Source organism: Indicator indicator, chromosome 13, assembly GCF_027791375.1.
Source record: "Indicator indicator isolate 239-I01 chromosome 13, UM_Iind_1.1, whole genome shotgun sequence".
Classification (NCBI taxonomy): domain Eukaryota; kingdom Metazoa; phylum Chordata; class Aves; order Piciformes; family Indicatoridae; genus Indicator; species Indicator indicator.
The window spans coordinates 13,844,138-13,868,761 of NC_072022.1; the positions used below are offsets into that span (position 1 = coordinate 13,844,138).

The 24,624-nt window shown below is 39.8% G+C and overlaps 1 protein-coding gene across 1 annotated transcript in view; it reads right to left on the bottom strand.

Annotated features, from left to right (window-relative positions):
* Window positions 1-22,898, bottom strand: part of STAG1 (stromal antigen 1) — a 137,411-nt gene extending 114,513 nt beyond the window's left edge. The window contains exons 1-3 of the mRNA XM_054386236.1: window positions 22,870-22,898; window positions 15,318-15,420; window positions 5,291-5,455 (exon numbers count right to left, since the gene is read on the bottom strand). Coding sequence (XP_054242211.1) covers window positions 5,291-5,455; window positions 15,318-15,420; window positions 22,870-22,898 — 297 coding nt within the window. The remainder of the gene's footprint in view (window positions 1-5,290; window positions 5,456-15,317; window positions 15,421-22,869) is intronic.
* Window positions 22,899-24,624: the final 1,726 nt, after the last annotated feature.

The following is a 24,624-nucleotide window of genomic DNA, read 5'->3' on the forward strand; positions in this document are numbered from 1 at the left end:
TCTAGTGCTAAACCATGACCCTCAGCACCACATCTCTGCCTCATTTAAGCACCTCCAGGGATGGGGATTCAACCACCTCCATAGGAAATCTGTTCCAGTCTATGAGAACCCTTTCAGGGAAGAAGATTCTTCCAAGATGCAACCTAAACCTGCCCTGCTGCAATTTGAGGCCTTTTCCTCTCATTTCTCCTTGTTACTAGGGAGAAGATACCAACCCCCACCTTACTCCAACCTCCTTTCAGAGGGCTGTAGAGAGCAAGAAGGTCTGCCCTCAGTTATTCAAATATGCCAAAGAAACAACCCTACAGAAACTTAAAGAAAGTCTCAAGCACGTAGCAGAATAGATCCATGGTCTGAGTAAACAACTTGAAATCAATCATGGAGACTTGCAGATATTGACCTTTATGTCTCAAAGTCTGCTAAAAGATAAATAGGAACATTTTATAGTGTTACAAAGAAACAGCAGCTCAGATTGCCAATAAAATCCAAAGTCTGAGGCAATGAATGAAATAATGAAGCTAGTTAGCTTATTACCTCCTGGAGGCTTCACAGCTGTGAATCCATTTCATATTCCTTCAGTACAGGAACATTACTACACTTAGGAGCATTAACTGCTGGAGGAACCACAGGGACTAACTCCAGAGGCTACCTTGCCAATTCATGTAAATTAGCACAGTCCCACTAAATATTAATGAAAGTTGATTTAAAAAAAAAAGCTCTTTCCCAATTCAAATTAAGTAACAATTTGGGAGCAGCAGCACTACCGACAAATTGAAAACAAATGGCACTATACATGAAGAGCACATTCAAAGGTAAGATCTGAGTCAACTGTAAACCAAGGCAACTTAAGTCTCAAGGAGATTTAAATTAGGATTATATTCGGAAGAAGTTCTTTACAATGAGAGTGGAACAGGTTGCCCAGGGAGGTTGTGGATGCCCCCTCCCTGGAGATGTTCAAGTGAGGTTGGATGAGACCATGAGCAATCTGGTCTAATGGAAGGTGCCCCTGCCCATGGTAGGCAAGTTGGAACTAGATGTTCTTTAAGGTCCCATCCAACCCAAACCATCTATGCATTTGAATTTATGCATAAATAAATTGCCAATTCACTCAACTGGTTGTAGAGACACTTCATTTCCAGTGAATATGACAGACCAAAAAGTGACTCTAGAATGGGTGTGCAGTGTGTTTACATTAAAGGTAAGAAACCAAAACAACAACAACAAATTGAATACTAACATCTTCTGCCAAAAAAAAAAAAAAAGGTACTCAAATGAAATTTGAAGATTATTAAAATGAAAAAGTAGAATTAAGGATTTCAATTACCTGTATAAAGAGCCACTTGAACAGAAGATAGAAGCTAGAAACCATGTTTAACAGGCAGTAAGAAGAACTTATGGTACACTAAAAATAACAACATATGTAAGAAAAGCAAGTAGTGAAAGACTATAAAGGTTCTGCCAAGTAAATCTGTGCAGGTTTTGTTTTAAAAAGAATAAAAGTCTTTTAAGGCTAATTTTTTGGAGACGGAAGTAATTACAGTTACTGGGGATAAACTCATTCTTACCATATGAAAGTACATGCAATTTAAGATAATGCATTAGACATCAAGAGGAGTTGCATTCCAAATTGCAGGCACCAGGTCTAACATGTACCCACTGAAAACCCTAATACAAGGTTAATTAAAAACGCAGAAAAGACTGTAGATTAAGAAGCTGTGATTTATTCCTTTTCCTCTAAAGATAGCAACTTTAAATTATGGAAGAATTCACACTGTGCTAATACCGAATCACAGGACACCAAAATGGTAGGGGTTGGAAGAGACCTCTGGAGATGATGTGGTCCAAAACCCCTGCTAAAGCATCTCCACTTAGAGCAGACTGCACTTTGAGGGTGCTGGAGCACTGAAGCAAGCTTCCCAGAGAGGTTTCCAAAGGACACTTTCCAAACGCACTTGGGCATGTTCCTATATGATTGACTCTGGGTGATCCTGCTCTGTCAGGGGAGGTTGGACTAGATCTTCAGAGGTCCCTTCCAACCCCTATCATCCTGTGATACCAATGTTCTGGAGGAGGCACAAATCCCCCTTTGCACACCATTAAGTAGAACTCTTCTCTGCTTAGTTTGACCGACACCGAAGTACAAACTGAATTACAGTTAATTGGTCATTATTTACCTAGGAGAAAGTTTAAGACTGAGGCCTAACAAAAATTTGAGATCCTCACATGCTCTTTATTTCACTGCTGGCTGAATGCCTGGGTCAGAGACCTGCAGAAGTGTCTGTGAAGATCTGAGCTGCAAGTCAGTCTCTGCTGGGTCTGTTGGGGGTCAGCTGGAGAAGTGGAGGTTCACCAACACCCTCCAGCCCCATCAGTGCAAACTCAGGCAGTGTAGCACATAAACAGTGCCATAGTCCCTTCTGCCTAGAGAGGTTTAGTGCGGGGGATACAGTGGAGATAGCTGTCTCCATAAAACCCTTCAAGGGAAAAAAAAGAGACAAATGACAAAAAGCAGAAGAGTATCATGCTTGCCTCAGAAGAAAAAAAAATTAAGAGCCTAAAAAAAAGCTGTATGAATAGTCTTAGTGGACTGACAAAATGCACCTGCAGAAAGCAGGAGCAGCAGGTCATACCACACTCTACAGAGAGCTGCTGACAAAAACTGCTGAAGTAACTAACTGTGCAAAAGGTTACAGAGCACATTAAAAAGCAGTGACAACAACCTGATACCAGCTTCATGTGGGTATCAAATTGATTTCTAGAGTTCAGATAAGACTCAACATGGACACAACTACTACTTCATAGAAAGGAAAAGATTTGTATGCAAAGAGCAGCTCTGAAGTGTACTTGAAACACAAAATATTAACCTGTTTCCCTAGGAGAACCACACAGCAGAAAGCCAAAAGAGAAGCAGCAAATGAATCCTGCTGTGAGAACCTAAATAGAGGACAAACTTAAAAGACATGAGAATTGAACCCAGCTACTGACTTCCATGAGCTGGCAACACAAAGTCAGAAAAATTTAACTAAACTAAACCCTGAGAACAGACTGCAGGAGCAGATAGATCAGCAGTGAAAGAACACAATTCTCATGTTATCTCAAAATATATTAATTAAAATTGTCTGGGTTTTCATTGCTGGAAGCAAACCTTAAGAGTGCTATGGAAAAACATAGGTTCGTATTACAAGGAAAGAACTAAATATTGAGAAATAGTAGTTTCTAGCAAGTGTGAATATATGGCACTTGCCTGACAATTTGCAATACTGACAAAATCGCTAAAACTGGCCACAAAATAAAATCTGCATTGAAACTCTGAAAAGAAAATGCCAAGGATTCATAATTGTTATAAAATCCCTAAGCTAGTAAGAAAAAAGAAAAGCATAAAAACATTCATAAGTTTGGTTTATAGAACCTCGGCTTCACATGAGATTATTGTCCAGAAGTGCAAGTTAAGAAGTATTACATCATACTTTAATTGCATCTGGGGTTTCCTGGTTTTTTTTTTTTTCTTTTCTTTTCATTTTTTCCCCACCTTTGGAATTTTTTTTTACAATAGTAAACTTTTGAAAGGTGCACAAGTGACATATACAACTGAAATTATGGCTCAAGTCGATTATGCCTGTTGGATCCCAGGCCTTCAAATAAACTTGCCTTACTCCTTTATGATTTGCTTATTTCTCCACTGCTTAAAATGTGCTCTTTCTCAACACATATAGGCTGGGCATGTTCTAAGCATGCATGTGCACATTTACATACGCACAACTACACGGACACACACCCACCTATATGTGCATATACAAATAATGAAGGTAAGTCTTTTCCAAACAAAAAGATTAGATTCTATGATTTTATTCTATGCATCCCTCTTAAAACAGGTGTATCAAAGTCAATTCCACATAAACACGGTCACCAAATAGCAATCACCCAACTCCTTTTCATCTGGCTCCTGCAAATATCAGTAACTCTAAGACAAACATACCATAAAAAGCATATTGTATGTTCAGTATCACAGTAGAAACATAAAATAGACTCCAGATGTTCCCTCAAATCCTGCCAAAAAATAAATATGAAGTGTTGACAATCAAGTTGGAAGCCCTAACTGAAAACACGTAGGAAGAGGTAGCACAAGGAATCTGTAGCTTTTTTTTAGGAGTAAATTTGTTCTGTCTTCACCTACTAGATAAGAAGGGTCAATCCTGAGTAAATGTAAATACAGCAACTATGAAGAAGACAAATCTCGTTTTCCTTCTGTTTATTACTTTAAAACTATATCTCAGACCTTTCACAGATTTGAGACAAATTTTCAACAGCTTTCACTCATTTGAAAGACTAGATTCCTTTGGGAATTAACCAGACAGTTTTTAGCTACATTACAAGTCTTATTCAGACTAGGACTTGGCCCCTGATTTTTCTCATTTCTGATTCTTTCACATTAGTTAGCAGCACAAAGTCAAAACACACTGATACTGCATGAGTCCTGTTTTGTTGAAATGCAAATTCAAGGAGGTTTGCTTAAACACTCCCTCAGAAGGAACAACTGTTGGCTTTGCACTGCAGATGAAGAGCATTTTGGGCCCATTGTTTCTCCTTTGATTGCTACAAAAATAGCTGAGGCACAAGAGTTTACTGAAAGCATAAAAGTACTGTCACAAGTACTGTCAAAACCAATCATCTATTATGGAGGTTCTTAAGGTGGGAACTCATGTGGCCCAGCAGATCCTGTAAGACCTCTGAAACTGATCAAAATATAAAGGAATAAGAAACACATCTAGAAGCAATTAACTACAACTGTCTTAAGATGCACCTTCAGGAGCTGCCCAGCTTTGTCCCTCAGACACAGAGGAAGTCTAGACAACTAGTTTAGCCTTCATCTGCTGCTCCAGTGGGGACATCAAGAATGCGAGCTGCAGTGCAAAGTACTCAAGACTGCTTGTGTCAGCAGGTGTTTTTTTAAAAAACAAGCAAATGGAAAAGCCTTAGATCCATCACTAATACCATGTAAGTTTTATGAGGAAAAAGCATAACAGGATAGTCTTTAATGGACTGCTTATTCCTAACGTATATTTTCAATTAGGAAGCAATGAACAAAATAATGGAGAATTTGCAATACATGACTTGATGATCTATTTTATGTCTTCCCTAAGTACATATGTCAGTCCTCAACTCAAGCAAAGCACGTTCTGTCCCTGAATTTGAGAGACAGCCTACCAGAAAAAAAATGCAACTGTTTACAAAAGAGAGGAGTCAACTCCTACAGTCACAGGATAGTTACAGTCACAATTAGTTACTTTACCTGCATAGCACTCTTTCCCAGCTTAACCACTTCAAACAAAGTGACTGGGTCCCCTTCTCCATTCTGCTGAGGGTGGCCATTAGCTCTTCCACGACTTGCTCCTCTAGCTCCAGATTCAGAACGACTCTTGTCTGCTGGAGACTTACGAGGTTTCTTAGTGGCAGACTGGGCAAAGAAAACCAGCAGAATGAAAAATTTATTATAGCTAGATCTGAAATCACTCAACATCTCTTTATAAATTGTACATCAATGCTGCACACGCATTAATACACTGAGACATGTACATACACATGAATCTCACAGAACAACCCAGCCTGGAAGGGATCTCAGAAGCTCTCCAGCCTGACCTGCTCAAAGCAGTCAGCTACAAAATTCAACCAGGTTTCTTAGGGCTTCATCCAGTCAGACACACACTTTTGTGTTTATCAGTAGCTGCTGATGGACGACTTAAAAAGCAGTGGTCAATTTGTAGCATTGGCATACAAGCTCACATCAACACCCATCTTAGTCTTATCCAACATAAACAGTTGACAACATGACTAAAGCTAGATAAAAGGCAGCAAACTACCAACAGGACAGCAGTATTTTATGCTGGCACACAAAGCAAATGTTTAGAATAATTAATGATCATCAGAAGACAGGAAATTATTAAAAATACACTTGTCATGTTAACTTTCATTTTCTGTGTTTTTGTTTTCATATAACTTTTCTAAGAAACTGCATACACCAGAGTCAGCCTCCTCAACTCAATTCAAATTAAATCACTGAATTCATACAGACAGATTTAGTAACCACTATAATAGCTCCTTGCTCAAAATTTTTTATATTCCAACATTTCCCTTGTGCATCTGAATTATTTAATGTAAATTTTCTCTAGATTCTTCAAGCTTATAAGACAGTATAGATCCCACTTGCAAGAAGTCATCTAGTGAACAGTTTGCTCTGAACTGAAGTCATCTTATGCAAAAAAAAAAAAAAGACATTCAGGGAAAATAACATAAGATTCCTGCTGTGATCTTACTTCCATATTCTATTCTTCCTCCCTTCTGTGAGGCTGACAAAAGCAAGAGTTGCCATTTTCCACAGAGCAATGAAGTTATTTTGAGGAATTATGTTAAAGAAAACCACATCCAAGCAACTGGAAGATTACACTTAGGACAATAACCTCATGGTACCATTTACCTGAGTACACTGTCAGCCTGTTTCTGTTAAAGCTTTTAGTAAAGAACACGAAGTAAATGTAATAGGTTGCCTCTTCCAGTTGCAGACACATTAAGAATTTTCCTGCAGAGGAAACTTCTGGAAGAGAGGTGGTAGAAGACAAATCTGAAGTCTAGCTTTCCCCTTACTTTAAAAGGCAGCACTGCTGGTGGGGCCAAAGAGCTGAAGAAAAGGGCATGGCAGAGCACAACTGCCTCTTGCAAATAGTCAGTTAAGGACTTGCATACAAATGTAAGATGGAAAGCTTAAAATAATGGTACATTCTCTGTGCAGACTTTTTGAGTAATGTCTGCACTTACAATCACAAGAATGTGTTCTCCCTCATTTTTTAAACATGTGCAAGGCTGCCTTTCTCAGCCAGAAAAGTATCAGTACATGAAATATTTGAGCTCTACTGAACTTCAAAGTGACACATGATCACTATTTAATAACATGGCATAGAATTAGAAGTAAATTCAGATATATCATCCATGTGTTTATTCAGTCTGGGTGACAATAAACCAGAACCACTTCAAGTACCTACAAGTTCTGCTAAATGAAAGCAGGAATGCAAGGTGATGTCCTCCACAGAAGCTAGTGCAAGCTGCCTCTGTACTCAGTTCTCTCAACATTTAATTCAAAGGCAGGCATTAAAACACTGCAAGAACAAAGAGAAACCAAGTAGAAGGACGTGACAACCACACATCCAAAGATTCCATGTTACTGGAAAGCAATGAGAAAAGCCATCTGCACTGGTAAAAGTACTATAGATAGGCATGCATACGCTCAACATCAGTGATCAGAAGACACATGACCACTCAATTTAAACTCCATTTCTGTCAGGTATCTTGGGAAAAGGGGATGTGTGCTTTGAACAAGACTCAGTTTGAATTAGAAAGGCTGAGAACACCAGCGAGCTTTCAGAAGAGGTACAGAATTATTTGACAAAGACCAGATTTCTCAAGCCCAACTAAGTATCTCAATATCCTGGAGGTGAATTAACAACAGGTATTGTACTGACTCTACTTGAATGAAGTTTCCCTCTGGTTTAGCTTTGTCTTTTGACAATGAGAACAGTAGCTACTTTGTATCCAAGATGAGGTAGCTAAATCCCGAAGCATGATCTGTGTTGAATCAAGGCACAAAACAAGTAGTCAGAGAATCCTACAGTGAGAAACTGAAAAAAATCCAAACCTAGAACTTTGTGAGTTAGGGATAAACAGTATCTTTCAAGTAGAAAGACACTACAGGAAAGGTGTCCACCAGACTTCCATTCCTGAGTACAGGTTGGGGTGTTTTTTTGTTCTTGTTGTTGTTGTTTTTTCCTTTTGCAAATGTCAGACTGTCAGAATCCTGAGGTGTGTAAAAACCGACTGTCTTCGAGACTCAAATTTGACTTTTCTCCTGTTTATGATAGGGATCTCTGAAAAATCATGGAACAGGCCAAGTAAATAGCAATACTGTCTCTAAGTGCGATACAACAATTTCCATAATCCAGACATCTGCTGCCACAGCAGAGAACACATGGAGGTGAATGAAGACTACCAGGGAAAGGGATAAAGAAGCATGAAGAGGTAAGAAAGCTTGAGGTTTTTTAATCATGCCCCAAGAAAGGTGCTGCCCCAAGTTGTGAACTTTCACTTTGAGACCCAGGACAGTCAGACTGGTTGTGGTGTCAACACAGACAGACAAAAAAAGTGACCCAAATCTGTAAAATGAAGTCAGAGAGTGGAAGTTAATTCTCACAATACCAAAAGGAAGGGAAAAAAGTGGCAGTGGCTTGCCGTTTTCCATTAACATTCCTCAAGCTGATCGGATGCACTTCACAAAGGAATAGGACAGTAGAAGTATTACAGGTCAGTAACTGCACCTAACCTGCCAGCTTAAATGATGGCCTCTATGTGCATTCACACCATAAGCAATTTAAAGCAATACCCCATTTCTCATGATAGCTGGAAGAAGTCTTTTAACCTTCCGCTTGAGGGAAACTGAAGACCTCATCTCTCAAAGGCAACATCCTCTCAGGAGGCCTCAGCATTCTAACCTCACATTAAGGGGAAGAGTGAGTTTTTCCTGAATTAAACCGAATTAAAAGAAGGCTACCACATACTTCATAAGATCATCATGGTTATCTAGGGAGTCAAATGGTCAATCCTTTGGACTTTTCAGAAAGACACTGAGGTGCTGGAGCAGGTCCAGAAAAGGGAAAGAAAAGCTCATGAAGGGTCTGAAGAACAGGTCTTGTGAAGAGCAGCTGAAGGAACTGGGGTTGTGTAGGCTGGAGAAAAGGAGGCTGAGGGGAGGCCACATTGTTCTCTGCAACTCCCTGAAAGAAGGTTGTAGCGAGGTGGGTGTTTGCCTTCTCTCCCTAGTAATGAGTGATTGGACAAGAGGAAATGGCCTCAAGTTGTACCAGGAAAAGTTCAGATTGGATAATAAGAAAATGTTTGTATTGAAAGAATGGCCAGGCTGCCCAGGGAAGCAGTGGACTCACCATCCCTGAAGGTGATCAAAAAACATGTAGACATGGCACTTCGGAACATGGGTTAGTGGACGCGGTGGTGTTGGATTGACAGTTGGACTCAATAACTTCGGAAGTCTTTTCCACGCCACAAACTTCAATTACTCTGAAAAGAAATTCTTCCAAGCATACTCCTCCTTACTGTTAATCAGGACATGCGTGATTTGGAACGTGAAGGAAAACTCAATCTCCCGCAGTATGCAACATCCATGCTACAATAAACAGGAGTCTGCTACAAAGTCAAAACTTCACACATGAACGCAAAGCTAAGGTCTGTCTCCTCCATATCAAGGAAAATACAAAAGGATCTGAATGGAAGACTGTACAACCTGCACTTGCTCCACCTAGACTTAATGGAAGAATCTGAGGAGTTGAAGAAAGGCATGTTGCAACCCCAAGTATGGGTTGACAGAGATGCCAGAACCTTTGGAACAGAAATACTGACATGTCTTCTTGTCCTTGGAGTCAAAGAAACAGATCTGTCCACTCCTACTTCAAAGCTGAAATACAGCCAGGGCTCTCCCTCAGCTGAGGTTGAAGCCAAGCTGTTCTGAGCTCCTGGGAAGGTAAGGCCAAGTAGGTTGAAATAAAGCATGCCAACGACATCAAACAGACAGCATTGATCCAAGAGGGGATGAATAAAGATAGATAAACAACTGACATGAACCTAGACTCACTAATATGAAAGCTACATTGCATCACAATTCCTTAGGCTTTCAAATCCCCTCCTAGAACAGCAGAGCACATCCATACCCATGTATTTCAACAACACAGCTGAGAGAAAAGGCATTTTTGGCCAATGGTACTCATCAACCTCAAGCAGAGGACTACTAGACCTACACACAATTCACTGAATATATATCCAGATATAAGCTCACATGAAATATCACATAAAAACATGCACCAAAATATCCTACTGCCAGATTCATCTCTTGGCTAATCCTTCCACAGGCATCTGGTCTATGAGACTGTTTAGAGGTGGATATGGGCAAGCAAGAGGCCAGTTGCTGTCAATGCTAGTACAGGACATGGTGCAACTTCTACTAACTTCATTGCAAGTTTGGTGAATTCAGAACAATCAAATTAGATTCTGAGAGTTATTTTGAAGGACTAATGAAGTTAAACTCTTTGTAAATTCACTGTCTAGTCTATTCAGCCAAGCACTCATTAGAATAGTCTCTTATAGATATGGAGGAACAACTTGGAAAGCATCATTCTTAGGAAGGGAAGGTTCCCAAAAGGTTCTCCATAAACTGAAGAAGTATTTACTACAAATGGCAAATTTTCAAATGAGGACCATCTCCTTTCAGAAGTCTCAAATCTGTGAAGAATGTCTTTCTTCGGAAGGAAGCCTAGAAAATCCTCTAGTAGTAATTCATCTTTCCAGGAAACAGTCAGGTCAATTCTCTAACACCAGAGAAGAAAAAAAATAAATAGATACACAGATCTGATGTGTACAGATCTGCAGCAGAAGCATATAGCAAAAAAAAGAGAACAGAAGAGTAAACCTTCCCAAAGAGGTCACTGTGGATGTGATGGCCTAAGGACATTAGGAAATCAACATTTGCAGAGAGAGATCAAATCTTATTAGAACATAATCTTTTAATTAGGGTGGAAAGTCCCACAGAAAAAGGAAAAACCTGTATAACAGAAATTAAAACATCAAAACTAAGTATCAGTTGAGAAAAATAGCTCTGAATTTAATTAAATAAGCTGTTTCACATCTGAGAATAAAGGTAGGTGGTACCTATGGAGGAAATAAAAATCATGTAAGCAGATCCAAGAGAGAGAGGGAAATGTCAGAGCTGCACCTCCTGTAAGAAGCAGATAAACCACCTGGGGAAAGCTGACAAGTTAGCAACATGGACAGTTAAGCAGTGAGGAGAAGGGGGGAAAGCAAAATACGTTTGCAAAACCAATGCTTCAATTACTAAGTCTGTGCATTATAATATCAAATAATGTTACGAATGCAACTGCCTAGATTAGACTTTTCAAGGTGATTTCACTTCTCCTCAAGGATACAAGACACTTCCTTCCTTTCATAATTTTTATGTAGATTAACCTTATTTCCTTTCTGTTGCTGCAGCATCCATTATGAAGGCAGGATTTGATTGTGTAGCCAAAGAGACCTTTTGTCAAGTGAACCAAAAACGGCATCAGAATGACAATTTGTGGATGAAGAGAGAGCAACAGATGCTATTTATCTTAACTTCAGCAAGACTTTCAACAGCCTTACACAATATTCTTGTATCCACATTAGGAAATTGTGATCTGGATGGGTAGATAATTAGATGAGTGGACAAGTGGTTGAACTGTTGGGCTCAGAGCACAGCAATTAATGGATCATCTTCTACCTGGAGGATGGCAATGAAGTATAACAGAAGTCTAACTGGGACAGGTCCAGTTTCCCATCTTTATCGAAGAGCCAGAAGGAACAAGAGAGTGTGGTCCTATTAAGTGTGCAGATGACACCAAAGTGGCAGGGAAACTGGTGGCATCAAGGGCAAAACTGCTGTTGACAATCTGAAGGACTAGGCTGACAGTACACAGTACACACAAAATTGAATATGGACACATGCAAAGACCTGCCCCTAGCAGAGGAATTAATTCCTGCACCAACACAGGCTGGACAGCAGCTAGTCCAGGAGCAACTATGTGGAAAAGGACTGCAGGGTCCTGACAGGCAGGAAACTGGACACGAGCAGCCATGTACCTGAGCAGCAAAGGCCATCAGCACCCTAGGCTGTACAAATGAGAATACAGCAGCACACCAAGGAAGCGATTATGCCCTTCTGCTGCATGCTTATCCCATATTTGGAATAACATGTCCAGTTTTAGCTCTCTCAGTGTGAGAGAAGCACAGATAAACCAGAACTAGTTCAGCACAGGGCTACCAATGTAGTTGGGGGGCAGATAACACTCCCCTCTGAGGCTTTTTGCAGCTGCATAGTGGTGCAAAAAGGAGGACAAACTACAGGAGTCAGGAACTAAAGCATGAGAGCTTCCAATTGTCTACATGGAATAAATCTTCCATGAAATAAAATGGAATAGCTTGCTGCAAGACAAGACTGAAAAAGCAGAAAGTCTGATCCCAAAGCTGATCTTGCTCTGAGCAGGAAGTTGCAATGAAACCTCCTGAGGTTCCTCCCAGCCTGATTCATAGATATGCTTATGTTGGAAGAGACCTTAAAAATCATCTAGTTCCAACCCCACTGCCATGGGCCACGAACATTTTCCACTAGACCAGGTCACTCACAGCCTGGCCTTGAACACTTCCAGAGCAGGGGCCATCTCTGACCTCCCTGGGCAACGAGTTCCAGTGTCTCACCATCCCTCATGGTAAAGATTCCATGATTCAGCATCATTATTCGTCTTTTCAGAACTTCTTCCAGTTCTAATAAAGCTTTCTTGAGATGTTTTCTCCTCTCAACCGCCATCCCAACAAAACTGGAATTATGGAATTGGGGCAGTTTTACGAAGGGCACAGGATTTGTTTTATTCTCTATTGTCTTCCTCAGTTTTGAGATGATTTTTGATCCCTAGTGAGCATTTGGATGATGCTTTCGCAGACTAATCTCTGATAGATTTGCTCCTTAGCAGGAATGGTCAGCTCACAGCCCACCATTCTATGTATGAAGCAATGACCACTGCCTCTATACGCTCCTCACTAACACATACACTTGAAGAGCTTGGAGCTGTTCTAAGCATAATGTGCAATTGGCTGCTGTAGAAACTTCATAGCAGCACCAGTAGAGTGCTTCCATGAATATTCCCATAGGAGCTACTAATTAGCTCAAAGAGACAGATGAGAAAGTTTTTCTAACAGTCACCTTTGTGTCCCAGTGACTGTTGGGTGGGTACCAAACAGCCCTACTTTTTGCGTAACTTCAACTATCACACTCCGAACCTTCTGGGTTAGCAAGCTGGTTGCACCATCCTCTTTTTTCATTAGGTCTGCAAAAACTCAAACATTTACAAAGGAGATTTCTTCACATAATTTCTGATTTTGCCCTTTGCTAACAAATTCTATCAACAGAGGACCTGTTCTCTTCCCATGTTTCTTTAAACCTTCCTGTAACCAAATCTGTACAGCTGATGATGTCATTATAGCTAACACTCTTCAATAGCTTTCCAAACAGAAAATGATATGCCCTATAAAGCCCAGCATTTAAAAAGCTTACTCCCCAAGTAAGTTCAGAAACTATGATGCAAATTCGAAGTGAATGCTAAGAAGGAGTTTGCTCCAGCTTGGCCATCATGCTTGAGAGGAACATATAGAATCATATAATCAACCAGGTTGGAAGAGACCTCCAAGATCATCCAGTCCAACCGATCACCCAGCCCTAAGCAATCAACTAGACCATGGCACTAAGTGCCTCATCCAGTCTCCTCTCGAACATCTCCAGTGATGACGACTCCACCACCTCCCTGGGCACCACATTCCAATCACCCTCCCTGTGAAGAACTTCCTCTTAATATCCAGCCTATACCTCCCCTGGCTTGACACTGTATCCTCTTGTTCTGCTGCTGGTTGCCGGGGAGAAGAGACCAACCCCCACCTGCCTACAACCTCTCCTCAGGTAGTTGTAGACAGCAATGAGCTCTCCCCTGAGCCTCCTCTTCACCAGGCTAAACAACCCCAGCTCCCTCAGCCTCTCCTCATAGGGTTTGTGTTCCAGGCTCCTCACCAGCTTCATTGCCCTTCTCTGGACACATTCCAGTACCTCAACATCTCTCTTGAACTGAGGTTCTGTCCATTCTCATGGCCTCACTAGCCCAACCTCAAGTTGTTAGACTTAGGGTAAAAAGAAAATAATTTTAATCTAGTAGTACTGTACATATATATATGTGATGGTTTGAAACTGTCTTTTTAATTTTTCCTTGCAAAGTTCAGAACAGAGAAAGTGAAAGAATGTAAATAAGTCACTATTGGGTGTAAGAAAGCAAAATAACGATTGTTCTAAACACTTCCATTGGATAGATAGAAATGTTTAAGAACTATTACCCAAAACAAAGTAGGCATTCGGCACATTCTGCGTTCGACAGTGGGGGCAGCTGCTGGGCTGTCTGGTTGCTGTTTCTTCTTCTCTTCTGGCTGAAGATAACACACTGACCTTGGCAGTTAAGTTAACAACTTTCTGCTCTAACTAAACTCTGCTTCTCTGTCCAGGGGGGCCTGGGGGGGAAGCTCCTGGGAGAGGGAGGCCCCTTTGGGAGGGTCCCCTTGGGGGGAAGCAAAGGGAGATCGGTTGTGCTTTTCTGTTGATTGTATATATTTGTAAATGTTGTGAATTTTGTATATTTGTACATATTCATTGCATTTCATTGTAGATTTTAGACTCTGCTTGTAAATACAGCTTTTCATTTGCTTCCAGACTGAGCTAGCCTGGTTATTGTCGGTGGGGGGGAATTTCAGCTCACACCGACACAATATAGCACATTGATACTGGAGGTATGCTCACAAAGACGGGGGGAACCAAAACTAATAATAACAAACACAGAACTTCCCACTAAAAGCATATTCTACAATGTGTACTCCAAGTGATATTGAGGACTACACCTGATGACTCTGAAGAACTAAAATGAAGGATGATATGGCATGCCGAACTTTTTCCGTACTCTTCCAATAAATTGACTATTTTATAAAATAGATGTAAAATAAGAGAGAAAGCTTGCTGTCATACTATGTGTAATATAGAATTGTTTCTGTATGTTCTCCTTCATGGGCCAGCAATTGGCAAAGACTAGTCAAGAACATCAAATTTTACATAGCAGACAACAATGCTCTCTTGCTGCACGACACTAGAGAACAGGTTGAAGTTCCCAGTCTCTATGTAGGACACAGAATATGTCAATGTTTAAAATGAGGCATTAAGTTAATGCTGTTCTGCAACTGTGTGTGGAAAATCACATTAAGAGGTTATCAGTTATCAAAAGGCTCAAATATCATTTGCCACTTAAAATCCACTAAACTTTCAAAACAGACATTGACTGTGCTTACTGACAATTCTCATATCTGGAAGAATGCTGTAATATGACAATGATCAAAGAACTGCAATATTCATGTAAGTTGATAGCAAAAGAAAAAATAATAGGTATTATGAGCTCAGTTTTGTCTCTTTTTAAACACCCTAAACATTGTTTGTATATCAACCTTATAAACATTTCATACTACAAGTCTTCATAAAGTTTTACATATGGCTCATTAAAAATTTGTTTATGTGATCACAAGATGATGAGATGGAAAACAGTTTGCAGTCATTTTTAAATAGATGCATAACAAAACAAAAACTAAATTACACATACTGGAGGCCTGCCAGGACGGCCCCTTTTTCTTTTTCCTTTGGCTTCTGATTCTTCAAGCTCACTGCCAGCATCTGAATGTGCAGTAGTTTCATTTGTAGAATCCCTAGGGGGGGAAAAACACTAGATAAATTAAAATTATTTGAAATCAACAAGTAATTTACAACTGATTGGTTAAATATTTAGTCCTAAACCAGAAAAAGGCATTAAAAGGCTTGTCACATTTATTCTGCAAACTAAGGAACAAAGCATTGTTAGCCCTTGCAAAAAGCCTTACCTTTTGATGGGTTGGAATGCCATTTTACTGACTGGAAGACACTTAACAGGGTTTTTTTGAGACCATGTTACACTTCAAAAGCTGGCTATAGTAAACAGCACATTCTCAATATATCCATCCCACAGCATAGTCACTAGTATGAACTTCCTTTTACTATTAGCAGCTAGTTCCCAGTTGCTTTCAAGGCCATGAGAAAGCAAACTGGAGTCCAGTCCAGCTATCACATCATTAGAGCAGTGACATACGTTCCCACTTGAGTTACTCCATGTTTTCAGCTACACTTGAAGACTATGGTATTGTGCAGCTGTTGATAAAGAGAGGATTAACACAGACCACGAGGAACAAGCCAGAAAACTCACTTCAATCTGGACACATCTATTATTCCTCCAGTTAGAAAAAGGTTTTCACTTGTACAGTGAAAAAAAGCCTTGACATTGCTCAAAAACTATTAGCAGAGAAATCCACAGTATCACTTGTCAGTCATTCCTGGTTTACACTTAGAGATGATACTAAGGGAAAAACATCACTCCAATTTCCCCCCAGTCTGAGCCAGGTGCAGACACTTCTCTGCCTTCCAAACAGACCTGGCTGTTTGATGAAACTCTGTTTGTAATTGGTCATCTGAGGCATTAGATTTTGCCCAATAAGAGCCCACAAGCAAAGCCACACCTGTTACTGTTGTGCTTTAATTTTACTTTGCAAGATCACCAGTGCATGAGATCTCTGTAAACTAGGAGTAACTGCAAAAACATCCTAGATCACTCAGAGTTAAGTCCAGCTCTGATTAGAGGTTTCTTTAAATCCAATTTCCTTCAAGTGAAAGGAGTTAAACAGCTGTAAAACTTGTGCCAGGGGAAGATGAAAATCAGACATCTTCCATTATCTGATACAGCCTCAGACATAATTAAAGGTGGCATTAGTGGACTACTTTACAGAAACTGGGAAGCTCCAGCAAGCCAAGATGGACACAGATCATCCATTCTCTCTGGGGTTTTGTTATTTTGTTTTTGTTTTTTTTTTTTTGGTTTGTGGGGGGCTTTGTGGTTTTGGGGGGTTTTTGTGTGTGGGGGGGGTGGTGTTTGTGTTGGGGGGGTTCTGATTGTTTTCAAGGCATTTTTTGCTGTTAGGGTTTTTTTTTTTTTTGTTTTAGTGAAGAATACTTCACAAATTTGGACTATCACCAAGAAGGCTATTTAACAATGCAAAAAGATACAACCATCCTAGTATGGCAATCAAAAATGTTCTGATACTTCACTGAAATTACTGTATTATTCTAGGTCTATTTTAAGTCAGTTCTGCAGAACTGTAATGAATTCCTTATATTAAGATAATATTTCACAGTTTGCAAGCACAAAATCACCAAGGGGTCCACAGAAACATTTGCAAAAGTTAGAAAAGTAGCAGAGTATGTATAAATCTCCTTTTTTTTGAAGGAATTCCAAGGCATTAGCTTTAAAACAGAGAATCACAGAATTATTAAGATTGGAAGGGACTGCAAGGATCATCTAGTTCCAACCCCCTGTCATGGGCAGGGACATCCTCCACTAGATCATGTTGCCCAGAACCACATACATCCTGATCTTAAAAACATCCAGGGATGGGGCTTCTACTGTCTCCCTGGGCAACCTGTTCCAGTGTCTCACCACCCTTACGGTGAAGAAATTGTTCCTCATGTCAAATCTAAATCTCCCCTCCTCTAGCTTGGATCCATTCCTCCTAGTCCTATCACTACCCAACACCCTAAAAAGTCATTCACCAGCTTTTTTGTAGATCCCCTTCAGATATTGAAAGGCCACAATAAGGTCTTCTCAGAGCATTCTCTTCTCCAAACTGAACAATCCCAACTCTCTCAGCGTGTCCTGTGGCCCTTCTCTGGACACATTCCAGCATGTCCATGTCTTTTCGTGTAACAGGGGCTCCAGAAGAGAACGCAGTAGTCTAGGCGGGGTCTCATAAGAGAGGTGTAAAGGGGAAGAATCACCTCTCTTAACCTGCTGTCCACACTTCTCTTTATGCAGCTCAGAATACGACTGGTTTTCTGGGCTGCAAATGTAGACTGGTGGCTCATATTAAGGTTCTCATCAACCAGCACCCCCAAGCCCTTTTCCTCAGGGCTGCTCTCAAGCCAGTCACTGCACAGCTTATATCGGTGACTGGGATTGCCCCAACCCAGATATAGGGCTCTAACACAAAACAAAGAACTAGACACCCTAAATTAAAAAACAGTATTCAAGTACATTTCAATTCCCACATTATATATGCTTATAAAACATGATCTCTACAAAATACTGAAAATTAAAGAGGTTGCTTTTCTGCTTCCTAAAACATGAAATTTTGAAAACTCCATTTCAATCTATGAACTTTTAAAAAAACCCCACATCTGTAAAAAGCCTAAAGCCAAACAAAAAGATATCCCACATATAGTTCAAAAGTATTTAGTGAAATAGGGCCACACTAGTGAAAAGCAATGCAGTGAATACAGCCTGAACACAGTATCTATGTAGCTGGAAAGATCCAGCCTTCACTCAAAGACAAGTCATCAACACTGCAACTCCCTCTGACAAAAAAGCTTATTGCCTCATAGTGACAATTTATTGGGTTTTTAATAGCTTCTGAATATAGAAGTAAGGAATCCCATAAAGATACCTGCAGCTTTCTCTTCCTACAGAGAAACTAAAGGCATTCTCTCTTGGTTTCTGTATAAAAAAAATTTAAAAAGGCAAGTTCCTCTCTGGTCTACAAAGATCTTTACTGGAAACATACTAGGCATGATATGGTCTAAGCAACACCTCTGATCCTGGAGAAATGCTGTAGCTTTGCTAGCTTACAAAGCTACACCCCTAATACCATCAAGATAAAGATTTTTGTCTATTAAAACCAGACTCATCAGTCCTCCGAGGCAAACAGTTCAAACGCTTCTCCTGAAACACTAGAGCTATATAAATAAATTAAATTCTGCTACTGTTTTGCATGCACCTAGTCCACAGAGTGTGACTTTTGTACAGTCGCTACCCATGTCTAGCAAAACCTGCTAAGATTTGAGTATTTAGTTCTGGAAACTTAAATGGCTTCAGAAAACTGCATACAGTTTAATTATTAAGCTCCTTCTCTTTTTTGTCTTAAACAGACTTGTCTTAACCCTGATAACCATGCTGCTCTCATTTTTCTGGCAAAACTTCTCTGGTTGGCTGGAAGCTTTTTGGGAAAGGCTCAATAAATCAGTACTAAAAGTGAGATCCAGCTTATCTAAATTGGAGACATATAGCATGCAGAAATAGAAAATGTTAAGATGCACATACCTCATGCTAAAGTTGGTGTCCAAAATCGGTCAGACAATTTATCATTTATAATCTTCTAATATCCAACCTGAACTTCCCCTTGGTGCAACTTGAGGCCATTTTCCTCTTGTCCTATCACTTATCACTAAGGAGAAAAGACAAAAGCCCACCTGGCTCCAACCTCCTTTCAGGTAGTTGTAGAGAGCAAGAAGGTCTCCCCTCAGACTATTTTTCTCCAAACTAAACCACCCCAGTTCCCTCAGGTGCTCCTCACCAAACCTGTTCTCCAGCCCCTTCACCAGCTCTGTTGCCCTTCTCTGGATACACTTCAGCACCTCAACATCTTTCTTGTAGGGAGGGCCCCAAAACAGACCACAGTACTCAAGGTGTGGCCTCACCATTGCTGAGTACAGGGGGACAATTGCTTCCCTGAATCACACAACTCAGCACCAAAACTCCCTTCCCCTGCCACCTGGAGTCCCCTCGGTTTGAGATGTTCTGTGAAGGCTGTACAGCTGCTCTGCACACACACCCCACCACCCCCTTTTCTTCTTATTCCTGAACTCAGAAAAGATGAAAACTGTCTCTTAACTGCCTGCAGTTCTGTCAGGTTTTTAACACTCATTGAGAAGAATCTGGCGAGCATCCATCTCCTCATTCCCTACACATCTTGCAGAACTGCTAGAAAGTAATTTATCTAGTGGCAGTCATCCACATCTTAATAGACCAAAATTAATCCTATCTCTATTGTACATGTGTATCACTATCAGCAGAGGGGAAAACATAGGTTTAAGTCACAATTTCTCTTTCCTGAAGCTGCTGCAAGGGAAAATAATCTGGACCTAAGGAAACCTACCTCATCTAAGATTAGGAGAGGTGGTGGTGCCTAAGGCTAAATCTTTCATCTCTAAGACACTTCTAACAGAATGAAAAATATGGTAGAGTGTGAAAGACCTACAAGAACCAGGTGGGCAGAGGAAGGCAGACAACTGCCAACGTCTTTTAAGTTCTCAACTTCACTCTGCTTTTCTTTCTGGTTTCTGTCATGACACTAAAGTATACTGCAAAAACAGCACTAACTCCAGAAGCACCCCTTAAGAACTTTGTGTATCATTCTGAAATTACCATAACTAGCCATTGAAAGTAACCATATGGCAATGAAACAACAGATTACTGGGCAGCCCTTTACCATGTTTCTGAAGCTCGTGTTTCCATCGACACAGTAAATCTCACATCTCTGCAAAATAAATGAAAACAGGTTTACCTTCCTTCTCCTACTACACAAAGCCCCAGCTATAGAGCCTATACCATCTCCCTTAAAAACACATCACACCAAAAACCAATGCTCATGTTTTGTAAATAAAAACACCTTTATAAGGTGTTTTGTTTTTGTTAAAAAAAAGGAAGCATTCATGAAGAAAAATGGCTAAATGCACAGGCTCATGAATCATGGATGAATCAGCTCTTGTGGCTGATCTTCAAAATCTGAAGAAGAACATGCCTTACAATAAGTATGAGTCACCTCATTGAGAGAAGACTCATAACAGGCCATCACCCAGGTCTAATACACCAGAGGCTTGACAGATTTTCCCTTCGTCAGAAACACCACTAAATTAAATCCTGTCTTCACTGCATTCTGAAGCCTATTCTGTGAATCCAGAAAGACTTCTCCTTCCATATTAGGTCAACAGAGAAGAACTTGGGAGAGAATATTTGATGTGATCCTAAGCAAAGTACCTTATCAGACCAAACTGACTGTAGGACTCTGTTTAAAAGGGGTAGCTGAAAAGATTAGCAAATGTTATGAATAAGAAAAAAATTATGTACAGGAGCGGTAGATTACAATAATTCTTCAAAGCTGCTTATTTAAGAGCTAGAAAGAAAACCTTTACCTCTGTGTGTGGAACCAGACTGTGGCTTCCCAAACCTAAATATGCAAAGCCAATACCCCTAAACCAAAGGCTGTTCCAGGTTCTCATCATTAGGTGAGACTTATCTTCTGACAGAAGTCTGGTTGGGACCTACTGAATTAGAGGCTGTCACTTTCTTGGCTTAGACTTAGTGTTCTGAGCCTTTGGGAGAGTCTCAAAATCTTTACATGAAAATCCTGCTGATTTTTCTGTAAAAAGTAAGACCTAGTCTTGTTTATGTGCAACTAAAATTATCTGTAATACTGATGATATCACATCACCACTATGCACAGTGGCATTAAGTACTCCTATCTCTTCTAGAAAAAAACAACATACACGTTTGCTTTCACTATCTTAATGTTGCATAATATTGGTGGCTCACAATCTTTTCATTCAAATCTTTTGAACAAGGAATTTGATTCAATTGTTATATTGAAGAATACATTGACATCTAGAATGTCCCTCAAATTTCTTGTTGGTGTGTAGAGTTACCAAATCATTTAATATGCACTCTTTAACATTGAACTCTACAATATTTCAGTCACTTAAGGATATTTAGCTTCTCAGACTGGGAACTGGAATATCCTTTCCCTGTTGTTGTCTTGATAGAATTTCCTAGCTTTTTGTCCTTGGCACATTTCACAATCACGCTCTCCTTACTTCTTCAATGTAGCACATCCAGGAAAACATGAACTGAGGAAAAAAAATTGTCCACAACAACCCTCAAAGCTAACCAGCACTGCCCTGCGCCAGGGTTGTCCTTCCTGCATTAGTTCTACCCAACAGGATCATTCTTGTCTTTACCCATGTGTTTACTCACAGCAGAAAAGAACACTTTTGAACAAGCTTTTAAAGATTCTAGGAGATGTTATCACTAAGACCAGACAAATAATTTTGCAGCTGTCCAAGCAAACTGTTTATTTTAAAAGGGCACCTGAAATCTTAGTTATGGAACACCACTCTACCTTGATCAATTAAGCCTCTTTTACACTGTGAATATATGTCCATACCAGCTAAAAAAAAATAACATTAGATAATTAGTGAATGTAATTTGTTCTATATGGTGGCATAGGTGGGCCCGAGGAGCTGGCTTGGCCCTCGTGAGAGCTCCTGATAGAAGGGTTGAATTCTTGGAGGGGCAAGTGACTAGCCCTCTGAGCCAGCAGGAGAAAGGCACCCAAGCACAGCTGGCCCAAAGGATTCCACACTGGAGCAGGAATCCACTCATCAGCCCTTGGAGGGCTCCATGACAGGGGAGTCGGGAATGAAGGAGTGAAGGTGAACTAAGGAAAAAAGGAAGGAGGAGAGCAAACAGATTTAGGTTTTGCCTCTGTTTCTCACAATCATCCAAATCTTCTTTAATTGGCAATAATTTTCTACAAGTCAAGTCAGGTCTGCCTGGGAGGGCAACTGGTAAATGATTTCTCTTGTCTTTATCCTGTCCCACAAGTTTTTTCATCTCATTTTTCTCCTCATGCTCTGCTGAAGAATGGAGAGTAGCTGAGTGGGTATCTGGTGACCATGGTCAACCCAGCACATCAACTAAAGCTCGATTTTGTTCCCTTCTCTAAAATTCCATTCTTGACTTGATTTGCTCTCCAGCTCCTCTCATTTAGACTTCCACTCTATTCTTTACAGTCATTCACTTTATTCAGGCACAGTGATGTTCCCATTTGTATAAGCCCCTCTTACTTCCCAGCAAGATCAAAACATGCTAATGCCACTTGCTGTTTTGAATTGTACAAGCCAAAGGCTTTTTACACAATAAATACAGCTCACTGGAAAAGAGAGGATGCAACTGGAATATACAAACATGGTCATTATAAGAAGCCCATACACACTTCTGAAATCTTACAACATTCAGAAGCATAAAAGTAGCAAAGGCCGGTTTGGTTTTCACAGCAAAGTAAAATATCCATACATATGAAGAAATATCTTCTAGATTGCTTTATTTCTTTTACACAGTTTTTCAGCATATGACAACACAGGAGGCACTTCTCTCAAGATTGTCCTTTATACTTGTGATCACCTCTGTTTACTTCAACCTTTTTAAAACTGAAGATTTCAAATATAGAAAGAAACATACTCACTGTAGTACTGGCAAATCTGAAGTAATCATTTTTGCAGCACTCTTGAAAGTAAGAGCTACATAGAACTTCCTCTCAAAGTTATTACAAGACAACTACTTGGAGATCTCTTTCATGAAGTGAATGTCAAAATCTAATCTGCAAAAGAGAGAGGAAAAAACCTTATTAATATGATTCCAAAACAGTCATACACTGAATAAAAAGCACCGTAAACCAAAATGATCCATTTTGAAGTAGCATCAGTATTAAGTCACACAAATTTTAGATTGGATGATCCCCAGGACAGCTTGATCATATTCTTGGACACAATTTTCACAATTCTGTTTAGGAAAATTTACCTGGTTTGGGGGGTTGTTGTTTTTTAAATCACACAAAATATTTTGCATTACCTCCCATATTTGTTTATGGTAACTCTAATGTAAAAACACAAACAGAACTCTAATAAAATTTAAATAAATAAGATACATAAGCCTAAGCTATCAGAAAATGTGATGATCTTAGATTTAATGGATTTTTTTACTCATGCAATAGACTAAACTTGCAAAAGAAAAGTTTGGTTTCATGAGAAACAGTCTTTGCTAGTCTGGAATCAAGACAAGTTTTGCACCTGAAATCACACAGGTTTTGATAAAACAGGTAAAATAATTTTCCTGGTAACATTCCCTCTAGTGGAACTTCATCTGTTCAACCAGACTCTTTGTTTCACAGCTTTAAGTGACCAGGTTCCATGGAACAGTAAGAAGCTGTGCAAATATCTAACTGCAATAGAAAGTATTTTGACCTAGAGAAGCCCAAGTTGCAAGTTTAAAGAATAAACTAGGCTGCAAGGGTGGTACCACGACTCCCACTAGTAACATCTACCTAAAAGACTAATCAAGGAGCTGACTAATCACAGCAGGCATGACTTCGTCATTCAATAACAGCACAATGTGACAAATGCAATCTTTTATGTAATAAAATATAAAAGCTGCCATCCTATTCATCCATAAACACAAGTTCTGGAGCAACTAAAATGATTCATTTCTTTCTTCCCTTTTATAGAGCCTAGGGCAATATGAATAGCTGCACTGAGCAGCGTAGTTACAGAATGACAGAATGGTAGCTTTTGGAAGGGACTTCCAGAGATGATCTAGTCCAACCCCCTGCTAAAGCAGGGCCACTTACAGCAGGTTGCAGAGGCGCTATTTCTGTAACTTGTCTCCGTAACACCATTTCCCAATCAGAGACACTGGTCATTGCTATGTTGGTAACAGATGCAACTACTCTTAACAGGGGAGTGACACTTCATAAAGTAGCCATTTCAGACATTCTAAAGAATTTATTATAAACAGACACAGCATCAAACTGAATGAAGTTCTGAGTTGATTTCCTGTACAAGGGAAAACTGGGAAAAAGAGTTTCACCACACTGGAACCACAGACACTCTGATGGTCACAAAATACTAATATTTAGGTGGAATATAAAAAGAATTATTAATTAAATCTGCAATAGAAGAAAGTAGCTTTTATTTAAGCTGCTGCAAATACTTTTACCTCCTGCCATGACAATTACATGCACTTATTTTTTGTAATACCTTCCCCTTGTTTAAAACAGAAGGAAAAAAAGTATAGTTTTTGTACACAAAAAGCACTCTCAGACACACGCTCTTGAGTATGTAACTAGACCTCAAACAATACCCATCCACCTTAGATCTTCATATTAATTCTAGAGGAACACTGGACATCAATCTTACTTTTCAGAAGAACTTCAAAAGTTCAA